Source organism: Quercus suber, unplaced genomic scaffold (genome assembly GCF_002906115.3).
Source record: "Quercus suber isolate HL8 unplaced genomic scaffold, Cork oak 2.0 scaffold_129, whole genome shotgun sequence".
Classification (NCBI taxonomy): Eukaryota; Viridiplantae; Streptophyta; class Magnoliopsida; order Fagales; family Fagaceae; genus Quercus; species Quercus suber.
Genome location: NW_027069592.1, coordinates 1,221,433 through 1,235,994, shown reverse-complemented (window position 1 = coordinate 1,235,994; position 14,562 = coordinate 1,221,433). Strand labels below are relative to the sequence as shown.

The following is a 14,562-nucleotide window of genomic DNA, read 5'->3' as shown; positions in this document are numbered from 1 at the left end:
CCACTATTTCCACAAGCCTTAAAATTACCTAGGAAATTGGACACCACATCTGAGATATTAGAGCATTTGCATCAAGTCAAGATAAATTTGCCATTATTGCATATTATCAAGCAAGTGCTTACATATGCCAAGGTAATTAAGGACCTATGCACCATCAAAAGAAAGCCTCATGTGAAGAAGACCGCATTCCTAATAGAACAGGTGAGTGCAATTATCCAACATAAGACCCCACCAAAGTATAAGGATCCAAGCTGTCTGACAATTTCTTATACAATTGGAGATTACATCATGGAGCATGCATTGCCAGATCTGGGGGCAAGTGTTAATTTGATCCCTTTTAGTGTATATCAAAAACTTGGACTTGGTGAGTTAAAACCTACTTTAGTAACTTTATAGTTGGCTAACCGCTCTGTAAGGGTGCTGAGAGGGATTGTTGAGGATGTGTTGGTGAAAATTGAACAAATTTATTATTTAGTTAATTTTACTGTTCTAGATTACCAACCTATTTTATATCCTAGTTTTCATACCCCTATTATTTTGGGTAGACCTTTTATTGCCAAAGCTAACTCTTTGATTAATTGTAGGAATGGAATGATGCAACTCACTTTTGGTTCCATGACTTTTGAGCTAAACATATTTCATGTGGCTAAACAACCACATGAGGATGATGACTATGCTTATGTGAACCTCATTAGGGCGGTGGTTCAAGAAGAGTTTAATAAGAATTATTTTTCTGATCCTATTGAAACTCTTCTTAATAATTCTGTTGGTTCTTATGATTTAGAATGTGATATTCATGTATCTGAAAAATTTTCTTTATTGGATCCCTTACAGGTTTTGGAAGAACAACAGATGATGACAATTAATGAAGGATGGAAGCCTTGTTTTGAGGAGCTACTAGAGAATGAAAAAAAGCTCGTTCATTTAAGTGAAGAGGCACCACAACTAGAGCTTAAGCCACTGCCCAGTGGTCTTAAATATGCATATTTGGGCCCATGTAAGTTAAAACCTAGGTGGGATGGCCCTTTCATTGCAAGGGAAGTGTTTAGACATGGATTTGTAGTAGTTAAGGACCCTAGGAATGGTAGGATTTTGAAAGTAAATGAACAAAGGTTAAAACCATACTTTGGGGAAGTTATACCAGAGGAGGAGACTATGTCACTTGAGATCCCCGCCTATTGGAATGCAAAGTAAACTCTCATAGACCCTCTGAAGTTGTACCATATTTGTTTTAATATTCTTTTCTTTTTGTTTCCTTTTATCTCTTTGCCTTTTGTTTTTGTTTTTTTGTTTTCTTTTTGTTATTATTTTTTTTGTGAGCTAACATTTGCAGGTGTGAAAGAAATTTCAATTAAAAAAAAAACAATTTAAATGCTTAAGGTAACTTCTTCCCTTTATACTTGAATTTATTTTGGTTTTGATACATTGAGGACAATGCAATATTCTAGTTGGCGGGAAAGGTCTATAGATTTTGCTTAGAAGAGTTATAAGCTTTATTTTTATATCATGTGATGGAATGAATAATGCTGAGTTGGTTATACTATTTGTGACATTAAGGCCTTTTCATGAAAAGCACAATTGGAAACTTTTGAGCAAATAGTCAAGTTAGGGAATGGTAGATGTTGGATATGCATGGATCATGAAAAGTTAGATATAAGCTAAAACTTAACCCATCTTAAGCCTTGCTTTCTTTGTGAGAGTATCTCTTTTTTGAACTCTTAAATTTCTCTCATATGCTTAAGTTTTTGTAAAAGATCTCTATATTTTTTGGTTGACTACTAGAAACATTATTGGGAGATATACCATTATCCTACTTATATTTGTCTTTAGGTATACTGGTTTACGTGGAATTATAGGAGTGAGAGCCTAAGACCATCAATTTTTTTGTCACTAGCTAAACAAATATTCAGCCTACCTTTACATTAACCATTTTCACTGTTAGAGATATATTAGACATATTAGCCCAATGTAATAGGCTCAAGCCCACTCCTGCTTGTACTAGTAGTTTAGGGTTTAGTTGCTATATATACTCATGTTAGGGTTCATTGTAACACAGGTTATTGTACTACACTCTTATACCATAAAGATGAACCCTTAAGGGATTCCTCAGGATGGATGTAGGCTGTCAAGACTGAACCACGTAACCCTCGTGTTCTTCATGTTCCTATTCTATGTTTCCCTTCCGCATCCACTCTAGCATACATAACATGGTCTAACACATCACGTTGCTAATAACATATTTAACNAAAAAAAAAAAAAAAAAAAAAAAAAAAAAAAAAAAAAAAAAAAAAAAAAAAAAAAAAAAAAAAAAAAAAAAAAAAAAAAAAAAAAAAAAAAAAAAAAAAAAAAAAAAAAAAAAAAAAAAAAAAAAAAAAAAAAAAAAAAAAAAAAAAAAAAAAAAAAAAAAAGAAAAAAAAAAAAAAAAAAAAAAAAAAAAAAAAAAAAAAAAAAAAAAAAAAAAAAAAAAAAAAAAAAAAAAAAAAAAAAAAAAAAAAAAAAAAAAAAAAAAAAAAAAAAAAAAAAAAAAAAAAAAAAAAAAAAAAAAAAAAAAAAAAAAAAAAAAAAAAAAAAAAAAAAAAAAAAAAAAAAAAAAAAAAAAAAAAAAAAAAAAAAAAAAAAAAAAAAAAAAAAAAAAAAAAAAAAAAAAAAAAAAAAAAAAAAAAAAAAAAAAAAAAAAAAAAAAAAAAAAAAAAAAAAAAAAAAAAAAAAAAAAAAAAAAAAAAAAAAAAAAAAAAAAAAAAAAAAAAAAAAAAAAAAAAAAAAAAAAAAAAAAAAAAAAAAAAAAAAAAAAAAAAAAAAAAAAAAAAAAAAAAAAAAAAAAAAAAAAAAAAAAAAAAAAAAAAAAAAAAAAAAAAAAAAAAAAAAAAAAAAAAAAAAAAAAAAAAAAGAGAAAGAAAAAAGAGAATGTTATTAACCTCATGTTTCTAAGAATTCAACATCCTTTCTAAGAGATCTTTTTCCATTTTTTTAGCTACTGTTTTTGTATAAACATGTGATATTCTTAAAACTTCTTCTTTCCTTTTTGTTCACATGTGATTTGAAGAGAGAGAAAAAAAAAAAGGCCATTACTTTTATGTGTGTTCTTTCAGAGTGTTGATAACTTAAGAGAGGTTTTCGAGTAGAGGCTCTAATCTAGATTATTCTTGGTCTATGCATGTTTGGAAATGCCAGTTTGATTGGATGGGCTATGCACACACACACTCCAAAAGTGAAGCTAATGAAAACTCTTTAATATGATGAATAGTATCCCCACTCAAAAATTGAAAGTTCATTTATATGATATAATAATAAAGCAGACTAACATTTGCTACAGGAATTTCAAGAAACCTTTGACTTTTGTGGGTAAAGTCACTGCAAACCCTCACAAGAGTAAACTCGTCTATTAGGGTGACCTAGGGGTTCAAAGAGTTGCTACACATGGGAAGTGCTGTCGTGTAGCCTACGAAAGTGGCTTCTTTTTAGTTTTAATTTTTCACTTTTAGTAGATATGGGTGCTTTGTGGATTGCTAGAAACTAGCAAGATTTAAGTTGGGGGGTGTGATAACGCCTTAAAATGTATACTTGTTATATATTTATGTGGGCGTTATCTCCTTAATTACTATGCTTCAATTGTATAATTAAGTCATGATTTGAATTAGTCTCTATTATTTATCTTTACTTAATTTATTGAATAAGATGTCATTAATTGTGTGTAATTTTCTACTTTCAGGAAATCATGTGAAAAAGATGAGTTTACAGGATGTAAAGTTGTGATTTACAACTATGTGTTTTGTTGGCTTTTATTCCGTGCCAAATTTGATTGTAATTACTATCAATTGTTTATACCCTGTATTTGTTGTGGGAATTGATGTAAGGGGTGTGTGATAGAGAGTGTGTGAAGACTCAAGCAATTTGGAAGCTGAAGGAATCTCGCGGGTATGTCGCGACTTAGCTTCCCGCGAAGTGAAGCATGTGCCTTGCACATGCTGGAATGCGAAGAGTCAGGACAGGTGGAGACAGCTGTCTCTCGCGAGTATCTCACGGGTAAGGCCTTCCCGCGAGACACCCGCGAGACATGCTGTTCTGCCAGCCTGTAAAAAAAAAAAAAAAAAAAAAAAAAAAAAAAAAAAAAAAAAAAAAAAAAAAAAAAAAAAAAAAAAAAAAAAAAAAAAAAAAAAAAGAGTAAAGAAAGAAAAAGAAAAAAAGAAAGAAAAAAGAGAATGTTATTAACCTCATGTTTCTAGGAATTCAATATCCTTTATAAGAGATATTTTTCCATTTTTTTAGCTGATGTTTTTGTATAAACATGTGATATTCTTAAAACTTCTTCTTTTCTTTTTGTTCACATGTGATTTGAAGAGAGAGAGAGAAAAAAGGCCATTACTTCTATGTGTGTTCTTTCAGAGTGTTAATGACTTAAGAGAGGTTTTGGAGTAAAGGCTCTAATCTAGATTATTTTTGGTCTATGCATGTTTGGAAATGCCAGTTTGATTGGATGGGCTATGCACATACACGCTCCAAAAGTGAAGCTAGTGAAAACTCTTTAATATGATGAATAGTATCCCCACTCAAAAATTGAAAGTTCATTTATATGATATAATAATAAAGAAGACTAACATTTGCCATAGGAATTTCAAGAAACCTTTGACTTTTGTGGGTAGAGTCACTGCAAACCCTCACGAGACTAATCTCATCCATAGGGTGACCTAGGGGTTCAAAGAGTTGCTACACACAGGAAGTGCAGTTGTGTAGCCTACGAAAGTGGCTTCTTTTTTAGTTTTAATTTTTCACTTTTAGTAGATATGGGTTCTTTGTGGATTGCTAGAGACTAGCAAAATTGAAGTTGGAGGGTGTGATAACGCCTTAAAATGTATACTTGCTATATATTTATGTAGGCGTTATCTCCTTAATTACTATGCTTAATTTGTATAATTAAGCCATGATTTGCATTAGTCTCTATTATTTATCTTTACATAATTTATTGAATAAGATGTCATTAATTGTGTGTAATTTTCTACTTTCAGGAAATCATGTGAAAAAGATGAGTTTATAGGAGTTTTTGAGAAAATGGAGGCCAAACTAGAATTGAAGAGGAGCTAAAGGGCCATGCTTAAATGTCTGAGGAGGTGCAGCTGGTAGAAAAAACCTTGTATTTTTCTTTCTCTAATAGAAACCTAAACTCTTTGCTAGGGCTAGGGGTTATGTTTCTTCTATACGGTATGAGTATTTAATGTGATTCTTTCTAAGATTTTATCAACAACATATTTTATTGTTCAATTAGATTTCTTTTGATGTATTAGTTCTTCCATGCTTTCAATAAGTTCAATTATGTTTTTCTTATTATTTAGATGAATTTCTAATAGTTTCAAATAGAAATCAGGTTTTAAAGTGAATGATTTTTTCTGAAAACTTTTCTGACCGTATTATTAATCTAGGTTGATGGAAAATTTAAATCCCTTAACACACAACCAGATTGAGTAGCGTAGTTAATTAGCCAAGTTTTTACTTAGTCAAATTAAGCAATTCTAGGCTAAAACAATCAAACAATCATATCAAGAATATATATAGCAGCGGAATAATAAATAACACAAGATATGATCATCCAGGAAAACCAAACCGGTAAAAAACCTGGGGAGGATTTTACCCACCGATCCTCAAGGCAAAACTGAATTCACTATGAAAGAATTGAAGTTCATACAAAAGGACTTACAAGCTCCCCGCTCGACTTCCTAATGCTACCTACCAGTAGAACTTACTGACACGACCTCGTGCAAGCTCCGAATCCACGAACTCCTTCTTTCTTGAATTCTTCAATCAGCCACAAGCACCCACGCTTAATATTCTTTAAGCTTCAATGGTAGTAACCAAGTTGATCATCAAGATGTTGAAGTAATCTCAATCTTGAAAACCCTAAGCTTTGTGTAAAGGAAAGCTCCTCTAGATCTCACAAGAGATTTACACAAAACAGCAATGTATGAGCAACAATACAACTGGAGCAACTCTAAAAACGTGGCTAGGGTTTTTCCTTATATACCTAGGGCAAAAACATAAAACCCTAAGCGTTTAATGAGTTAGGGCTGAGTTGGAAAACTGCAGAAAAACGCAATCTGATCGATTTTCGATCGATCGAATTTATTCTTCGATCAATCGAGCCAGACCGAAATGCCCCAATGCATCTACGGTCTCTCGATTCCAACTTTACAATAATTAATCAATTTTGAGCACACTTTAACAAGACTAAACATATTGTTTTGATCATGGTTTGCCAATATTACAAATTAGAGTTCTAAATACATAAATTCCTAAACCTTTAGAACCTAACATAGGTTATCATGCATTCTTGAATTGTCTTAGTTCAACTGAATCATAAATATTTAATTGTATAAGAACAATCAATTATGAAATATATAATTTCTTAGATCACAAATAATTTCATATCGATATAGGGAAACACCCAGATGCCCTAGTATTTACATTATTGTCTTAAATCAGTTATCATTATTATTCTTGTTTACAATTACCAAGCAAAAATTATTCTTCATCTTCACCAAAAGTTTTTATTTATTTATTTATTTATTACATTGTCTTTGAATTTATCCCGTTCCTTATGGTTCGACCTTAATACTCCGAGAATTATATTGCTACGATCTCTTACACTCGGGAGTGAGCAAGCACATAAGGACCAAGGGTGTCAATAAACTTATTCACATGCTCAACAACACTTCCCCTTCTACCATCGTATTGTACGAAAGTTTGTAGTTCATATCTCTCGAGGTATGGCTTGCCGAGTACCTACAGAGGATAAGGACGCCTTCGTGGGTAGAATCTCTCCTTCGGCACCTTAGCCCTTTCCTACTCTAAATTTCCTACGACTTTTCCCTTCTCTAAAATGCTGCTCTACATTCTATGTGCCACCACCTACAAGGGTTTCTTCCTTATCTGCTACATGCTTTGGGTCATGTTGCCTTCCGTTCTCTTTAGTATTGTCTGCCTTCATATGGCAAATCTCTTCCATTAGATGTTGCTGGGAATGTTGCACAAACTACAGTACCTCAATAAAGAAGTTGGTATTTCTAGTGGGAATTCTTTGCTGCTACTGCAGTGCAGCCCTCACTCCATTAACACCTTTCGCCTAATTAGGTTGGTGGGGTATGGCTGGCCTTGATTCTGCTTGTGAGGGAGCGGTACTCATGTTTCACGTCATCTTTGATCTTGGGGGCATAACTTATGAGGGCTTTTTCTACTTTCCCTATCTTTTTCCCAACTCCCTAGTGCAAAGCTTGTGTGCAAGTTGGGCCATTCCCATACAGGCGCATCCTAGAAAGAACCTTAAACGTACCACGTGCTCTCAGCAGGAAAGATTGTGGAAGATATTATAGCAAGAAACACGATGCAGCAGGATAACTAAAACATTTTCTACTAATAACAGTAATACATGAATAACACTAGAAAAGGAAGATATATAGCAATATGATTACAAGTGACAAGGTCGCGGCAATAAAAAAAATGAAACTAATAGTAAGATAACAGGTTAGTCATTCATAAAAAAATAGGATTCATCTGCCAAAGGAATTGTCGTGTCAAGCTGAAGAGTCGTGTCAAGCTGTCGTTTTCGCGAGTGTCTCACAGGTAAGGCCTTCCCGCGAGATAGTCGCAAAACATTCTGCCTAGAGGATTTTAAAGAGTGACTTTCTTACTCTTCACCCACACTATATATACCCTCATTATCCACAAATGTATGAGAGGCTATTCAAAGAGAAAAACCCTAGATAGGTTTTCTACAACACACACACCCATCTTTTAGAGAGAGAGCTACTCATCCTTAGTGAGAAATCATTGTAGCCTCTTCTTCATCCCTGTCCCATTGTTATACCTTGAGAGGAGATTTGTATCCAAACACAACCTACACCTATTCAAAGTGTAGATAGTGTTTTGGAGCTTAGGAAGCTTTGGGGATTTGCCAAAAGAAGCCGGTGAGGCTTGGTGGATGCAATCGGGCGTATTATGGGATTCGAAAAGCTAGACAAGACACGGTTCCGAGAAACCTTATTGGAGTAGGAGCTTGGAGGGCTTAGGTACATCGGGTAGATTAGGCTTGGAGGGTCTCTTGCTAACCCATGTATCCCAACTAATTGTCTAGTGGATGGATTACTGCTTGGAGGGCGGCAGAGAGGTTTTTCATTGAGTTCTTCGGTTTCCTCTTCAATAACACATTGGCGTGTTATCTTGTGTTTGCATTCTCTCTTCCCTTACTCTTGTGCTTTACTTTTATTGTTTGTTGTTCATGTTTATGCACTAGAGTAGTATCGGTTGTTTGCATTTCATTTACTCTTGTTTCTGCACTTAGATAAGTTAGAGTAAAAGCAATTTAGCCGTAACTTTAATTTGGGGGTCTAAACAGCTCTTGTGTTTTCAACACATTTTCGAGCTTTCAGAGCCAATCTCCAACGTGAGTAACCTTAGAAGGAATTCTTGCTGTGGAGATTACATACTTTGGAAAATGGACCTAGGTGGTTGAAGCTTAAGTTCTTAACTTATCAGAGAGTGGGTCTATTGAGAGGGAGAAAAGTGTGTAACCTATTGATGCATGCCTCTATTACTAGTACTCACGTTTCTTCCCACTCTTTGGGATTTCTGTATTTTTCCCTTTTCTTCTTTGTTTACTCTGTTTTCTTTTATTTGTTTCCATCTCTCTGTTTTCTGTTTATCGTCATTCCCCTTTTTCACTATTCACAACTATGGCCTTTTATATTGCCTATCGTGACAGGATTTACCATTTTTATCCCTCAACCACTCACCTGCTTTGTACCCAACGACCACCACTACACTGTGTAGCTACATCATGCCTCATTCCCATACAAAAATGGTTTTGTTTTGTCTCCTACCTCCCTTAACACTCTCATCCGAATAAGGGATAAACCTTTCCCTTACCACCCTTTATGGCATGCATCTAGCGATTCCAACTCATGTTTACTTTGTTTGGGTGAGATGTCATCCAAACAAGACATTTCTCCCAAAAGAGTTTGAGCGGGAACCCTAAAATAGGCTCCCCCTTTTTTCCACCGCTAGACCACACCCTTTCAAACCTCTAACCCATGGCCCACCTCCCCTGTATTGGCTGGGTACAAATATGTGGTGCTTGAGCCTTGTGTGCATGCTCCATTTCCGTCTGAATCCATTACTTTTTTTTCCTTTATGCATTTGCCATTGCCTCCGTGTTTGTCTGATTCTGCTGCACATTTAGGTATTTGTTTAACTCTCACGACATGAATGACACATAGGCCTTTGAGTTTTCGTTCTCTGCATTCTATCTTTTCTTCGAACAGGGCATTGTTTGGGTGTGGGCTCTTTCCCTCTTACCTAGCCCGTGTCTCCTTTTGTCCTGTGTCTGTGGGCTAGCTAGTGCTCCTGCCATGCCACTACACTGCTCCTACTATGATATTAACGTTGTTGTTACCTATGGGCTTACGAGCTGAAGCTCCTACCAATCCATTTCTTACATTCATTTCTTCTTTTGTGCTTTACTGGCCAACATTCCTGCTAGGCTAGCCCATTCCATGCCTTGAGCTTCCTCGGCCCATTTCAGTCCTTGGGCGTCCTTGGCCCATTTCATTCTTCCTTACCTCTTTCACTCCTATGGGTTTTTTCTAAATCTTTTGGGCTTAACTGGCCCAATTGCCACATCCTTACCTTTTGGGCTTATTGGCCTCTGTGCCAACCCTATGAATTTACTACCCGGCCCATTTTACTCTCTCCATCTCTTACAACTCCCATAGGTTTACTACTTCACTCATTGGGCTTCCTCAACCCATTTGCTTTATTCCTAGCCACTTATTATTTTTGTGGGCCTATTGACCATTATTCCTGTCATTTTGGCCTAATGGTCTTTATTTTACTATTTTCTTTCTCCATCCCTTTCATATTGTTGGGCTTCTTCTGCCATTAGGCCCTTTTGTCAAAAGTGGGCATCAACACCTATAATACCAACCTATAGTTGAACCTTTACTCTAATACCCAATTGGACTTAATCATGTAGAGACATCTTCCCTTTTTGCATGAATCCTAGTACATGACTAACTTCTTTACACAAACCCAAGTACATGACTAACTCCACAACAACCTTTTGATTGTTGTAGTTGATTTGCAATAGTTTCACATAAAAACACCAATAAGATCTTCAATTGTTGGTGCTAGAGATTTTGCTTGGTTGCAAAACCCAAAGGCACACAAGAAACGTAGCAAGATCTCTTTCTTCTATAGGAGGATAGGGATTCAAATAAGAAAACCTAATGAGGCTCTCCAGGGTTAGCTTTTTAGGATTAGGGTTTTCTTTCTCCGTACCTCCTTATTCATATAGGAGCTTAATGGGCCTTTTTATGAGCTCTCCCATTCTTGTTAGGTTTACACAAACCTTGGGCTCTCTTAATCCCATTAGAATTACAAAAACTCATGAACAAATAGCCTCTTAAAATAAAACGATGTTGTTCTATATCCTCAAATTCGTCAGCTTGATAAATCGAGATGTATCGAGCTAGGTATCGAGTTTCATTAAATCTCGATAAATTGATAGGTATCAATGAGGTATCGGAACCTGTAGATTAAGCTTTTTTTGATCAGTTCTTGAGTAATCTTCATGTCTTCAATGAATTTGCTTGTCATGATAATTTTTAACTCACTTAGATCTACCCAATTACAAGTAAACTACGTTTTGTTGTAGGATATGCCAATACATAAAAAATATGACCCTAACAAATTTAATCTCAAACCATTGATATTGAACCATACTTTTATATTGTTAGTTTGTTGTGAAATTTTAATATGTAGAACAAGCTACTTTTTTTGGGGGGGGGGGGGGGGGGCATGTTATCCCATTTGCTAATAAAATCTACTAAAAGTTGAAACTATCTATGCTTGGTGTGGGTTTTGGAGCCTAGACATGTCATCTCCGGTGATCGGTTCAGTCCCCCACCCTTATTTCATCATCTTCTCCCTTCAATTGTAACCTTCTCTAGATGCCTATTTATTTATTTATTAATTTTAATCAAGTATTGGTAAGCTATCTCAGTAAGTACAAAAGAAATTATAGATTACAGTCTCCTATCCAGGGCCAGCTCTACCTTATAAGCAACAGATGCAATTGCCTAAGGCCCCTTTTGGAACAAGTCCCCAAATTTGAACCAATAAGATATTTTCTTCTCTATAAGAATATTAATTAAGGCCAAAAAATAAATCAATACATCAAAAATATATTTTTTCTTTAAGAAAAAAAATAAATGAAACATATTTTGGGAGTAGAATTGAATATCTCTCATATATATCAAAGAAAAAACGGGGAGGGGGGGGGCACTCTTGGTGATCAATGCTCTTGACTCTTCCATCTCTGTGTGGGAGTTTAAGAGTGTACCACTTAAGTCTCTCGTACTACTTTCTCTCTCAATAACTAAACAAAGCAAAACTAATGACTAAAATCAAATGGCCCAAATAAATCAAACTCAAACCTTAGAATTTTATACTCATTGCTAGAAACTGTGTCATTCTCCCCATTTGAAATTTGTTGTGCTTCAAATCTTTTCTCCCTTTAGGTTTGGCTTTAAGCCTTCACTCCATTTATTTTTTCTCATTATGCTATTAAAATTTTGTTTTGTCATGGTAGTGGAAAGAGACGTGGAAAGAGACATAGAAGTGATAGGACATAACACTGTCACCCACTCACCCTTTTATTTCTAGCCTTTTATTACTATTTCTTTTCTCTTTTTAAACATATCACATGGCAACCAAGAGAGTGAGCCACATGATGTATTTGCTTTATAACCTATAAGTTATCACATGTATTGCTAATTTGATATATATCACATCAATCCATTTGTGTTAGAGATATTAATTTATTAAATCATGTAGTAAATTAATTTTTATTCGTGCAAGTTTAAATTATAAAGTGCTCACAATATTAGTAAAGTTGCAACTTTGCTATTGGTAAACTAGGTTTTATTATTCTACACGTTAGATTTTATTTTTAGTTAGATTATAATTTTCAATTATGAGTCATGTTTTATTTATTTATAAATATTTGTTCATTATAAATGTCAACATATAAAAAACTAAAAAAAAAAGTTAAAAATAAATTGAATCTAAAAAAGTATGTATGGATAAATTTGTTACTAATATTTAAATATAAAAAATGCCCTATTTAAAATTTCCGCCTTAGGCCGTGAAAGTTGTTATGCCAGCCCTAAGTGTAAAGTAAAAAGTGAGGCCATGTTTCAAGACCCTAGGAACACATTTAACATTTAAATAATAACAATAATAAGGTAAAAAGATAGTAAACTATCTTGAAACAAGAATTATTATCTAGCTCTCCGAATGCCACCATTGGGAGCTTACTACTAATCTACCTAGCAGCATCAGGCATCAACCATCAGATATTTATTACTAAAAAGAGAACTGGAAGGCCAATATTAGACATTTTAATATTGGCCTTTCTTCATCTTAATCAAATCTGCAAATGATGGTGTACAGAAGCCTTGGTTGAAGAAGAGATCAGAGAGGTGTTGATGCATATTTTCAGTCAAGTGAACCCCATCAAAGTTAATGTGGGTGCTGAGTTCTTGCAAGTAGAGGTGCCAAAAGCTCCACAAAGGAGGTTTGGTTGATAGTTGAATAGTCCTCCCCAGCTCCACAACATGCCTTGAAGGGTTCTTCAAACTGGTATTGTGAGTGCTTTTCCAATATTTTTGTGAATGCACTATAGTAATCAATAAATAGGATCATTGAATTTTGTGTTGGATTCGAATTTCATCCAACCTCTTCTGGAGAAGATTGTTGTGACCCTTTATTACCAAGTTGGCACTCGCTGAACACCCATTTTGATCACGATCATTTGAGGGACATGTTGCTAATTGCAATGGAAGGCACCCTATTGGTGGTAGCCCTTGAACCACAAGGAACTTTGCACCCTTGTCCAGTAGCCCCTGTCAAAAGAAAGTAGGCTTAATATGACTATTCCAACGTTAACTTCACCATAGCATTCATCCTTTCTCTTATATGCAATGCACCATTTCGTGAAAAGAGTCTTGATCAAATGTTAAGGTTGGAAGAACTCATTGAGATACTACTTTTTCCCCCCTTCTAAAAAGCTAAGGCTACATGCTACTTTCTTTCTTTCTTTTTTTTCTTTTTTTCTTTTTTGTAATATTATGCATGTTGGAATAATAGTTAAATGATTAAATTCATCATTTTTTTTAATCAATTTAAGCTTTTGATATAAATGGTAGTTTATCAATGCTTACCAATGCAAGTGTCGAGATGTGATCAACAGCTTGCTCTGTGAATTGCTTATTAGCAATAGCAGGGCCAATGGAAGAGGCAAAAAGACGAGCATAGTCGTTGCCACCAATCTCACCTATCCAAAAGAGAGCATTCCTAAGCTCTGATTTGCATGCAGCCTCATCTTTTCCCTGGCATTCTCTTTCCCCAACAAAGTTATGGAACCAATCAATTTGAGTTAGAATATTCTCTGGATTTGGTTTCCACATTAGGGGATTACCAAAATTGAAATGACCAAAGAGATTACTTGAAAGAGCCGTTGATCCGGCTATTGCAAAGTTTGCACCAGATGAGAAGTTTGCAGAAGAGTCTTTATAGGCTGACAAGTGGGGTATGTTGAGAGCTTCACATAGGAAATCAATGACCAAGCGGCCATTAGATAGTCGATAACCAGATAACTTTGAATTCTCTGATGAGCAATATGGGGACCAAGCGTGAGAGAATAAAGTGCTAATGAAGGATTTGAGATCACCCAAGTTGTGAGCATTTCCAGTGTCGGTGTCTGAATCACCGAAAGCATAAACCTTGTTGAAGCAACCTTTAAAATCAACATTTTCTTGGAAACCAGCAGGAGGTGGTGTGCTTTCGTGGCTCTTGTTGTGAGCATATGATGGAGACAAGGATAACAAGAGGATGAAGCATGCAATTTGTAGAAACAAGTACTTGGAGTTTGCCATTTTGTGAGTCAACAAAGGATCCTGTTTGTTTGTTTGATTGTAGGAACTAAATGGTGGAGCAAATGAGGCATTTATACTTGGCGCCTCTCCCTTATGGGAGGTAGCTCATTGAGGCATTGTATGAACCTCCCTACCTTTAGGAGAGGAAAGATGATCTTTGTTTTACTTGGTCATTATCCAATGTCACAAAACTTGCAGTTTTGAGTCTTGTGGTGTAAATTTGACTCACTATGAGCCTAACAATGCTTGGGAACTCCGCTTCATTTGTGTTTGCAAAACTGATCACTCCTAGACACGTTGTTGGAGATTTAGACCCCAATTGTTAGAAATTTACCAATTTTAATCTAGAAAATTAATTAACCAAATATTTTGGGTCATTCAATTTATGGTTAACTTGTTTGTAACCTCATACATATGCATGAGATACATTTGCAAATAAGCATCATTAAATGAGTTTTAAAATTTTACCAAATTTATATATTATATATATAATGTTTGTATATTTGAAAATATACAATTGCTACTAATAAAATAAATATAATTTTATTTGAAACAAATGAAAAAAAAAAATTAATTGTTATCC

At 34.5% G+C, this 14,562-nt stretch overlaps 1 protein-coding gene across 1 annotated transcript; it reads right to left on the bottom strand.

The window, feature by feature from the left end:
- Positions 1-12,235: 12,235 nt before the first annotated feature.
- On the bottom strand, positions 12,236-14,038 carry LOC111986924 (GDSL esterase/lipase At3g48460). Its single transcript, XM_024018620.2, has 2 exons — positions 13,266-14,038; positions 12,236-12,947 (listed from the first exon to the last, which is right to left on the bottom strand). The coding sequence occupies exons 1-2, from the start codon at positions 13,977-13,979 to the stop codon at positions 12,744-12,746; spliced, it is 918 nt and encodes a 305-aa protein (XP_023874388.2). The 5' UTR covers positions 13,980-14,038; the 3' UTR covers positions 12,236-12,743.
- Between the last annotated feature and the right edge of the window lie 524 nt (positions 14,039-14,562).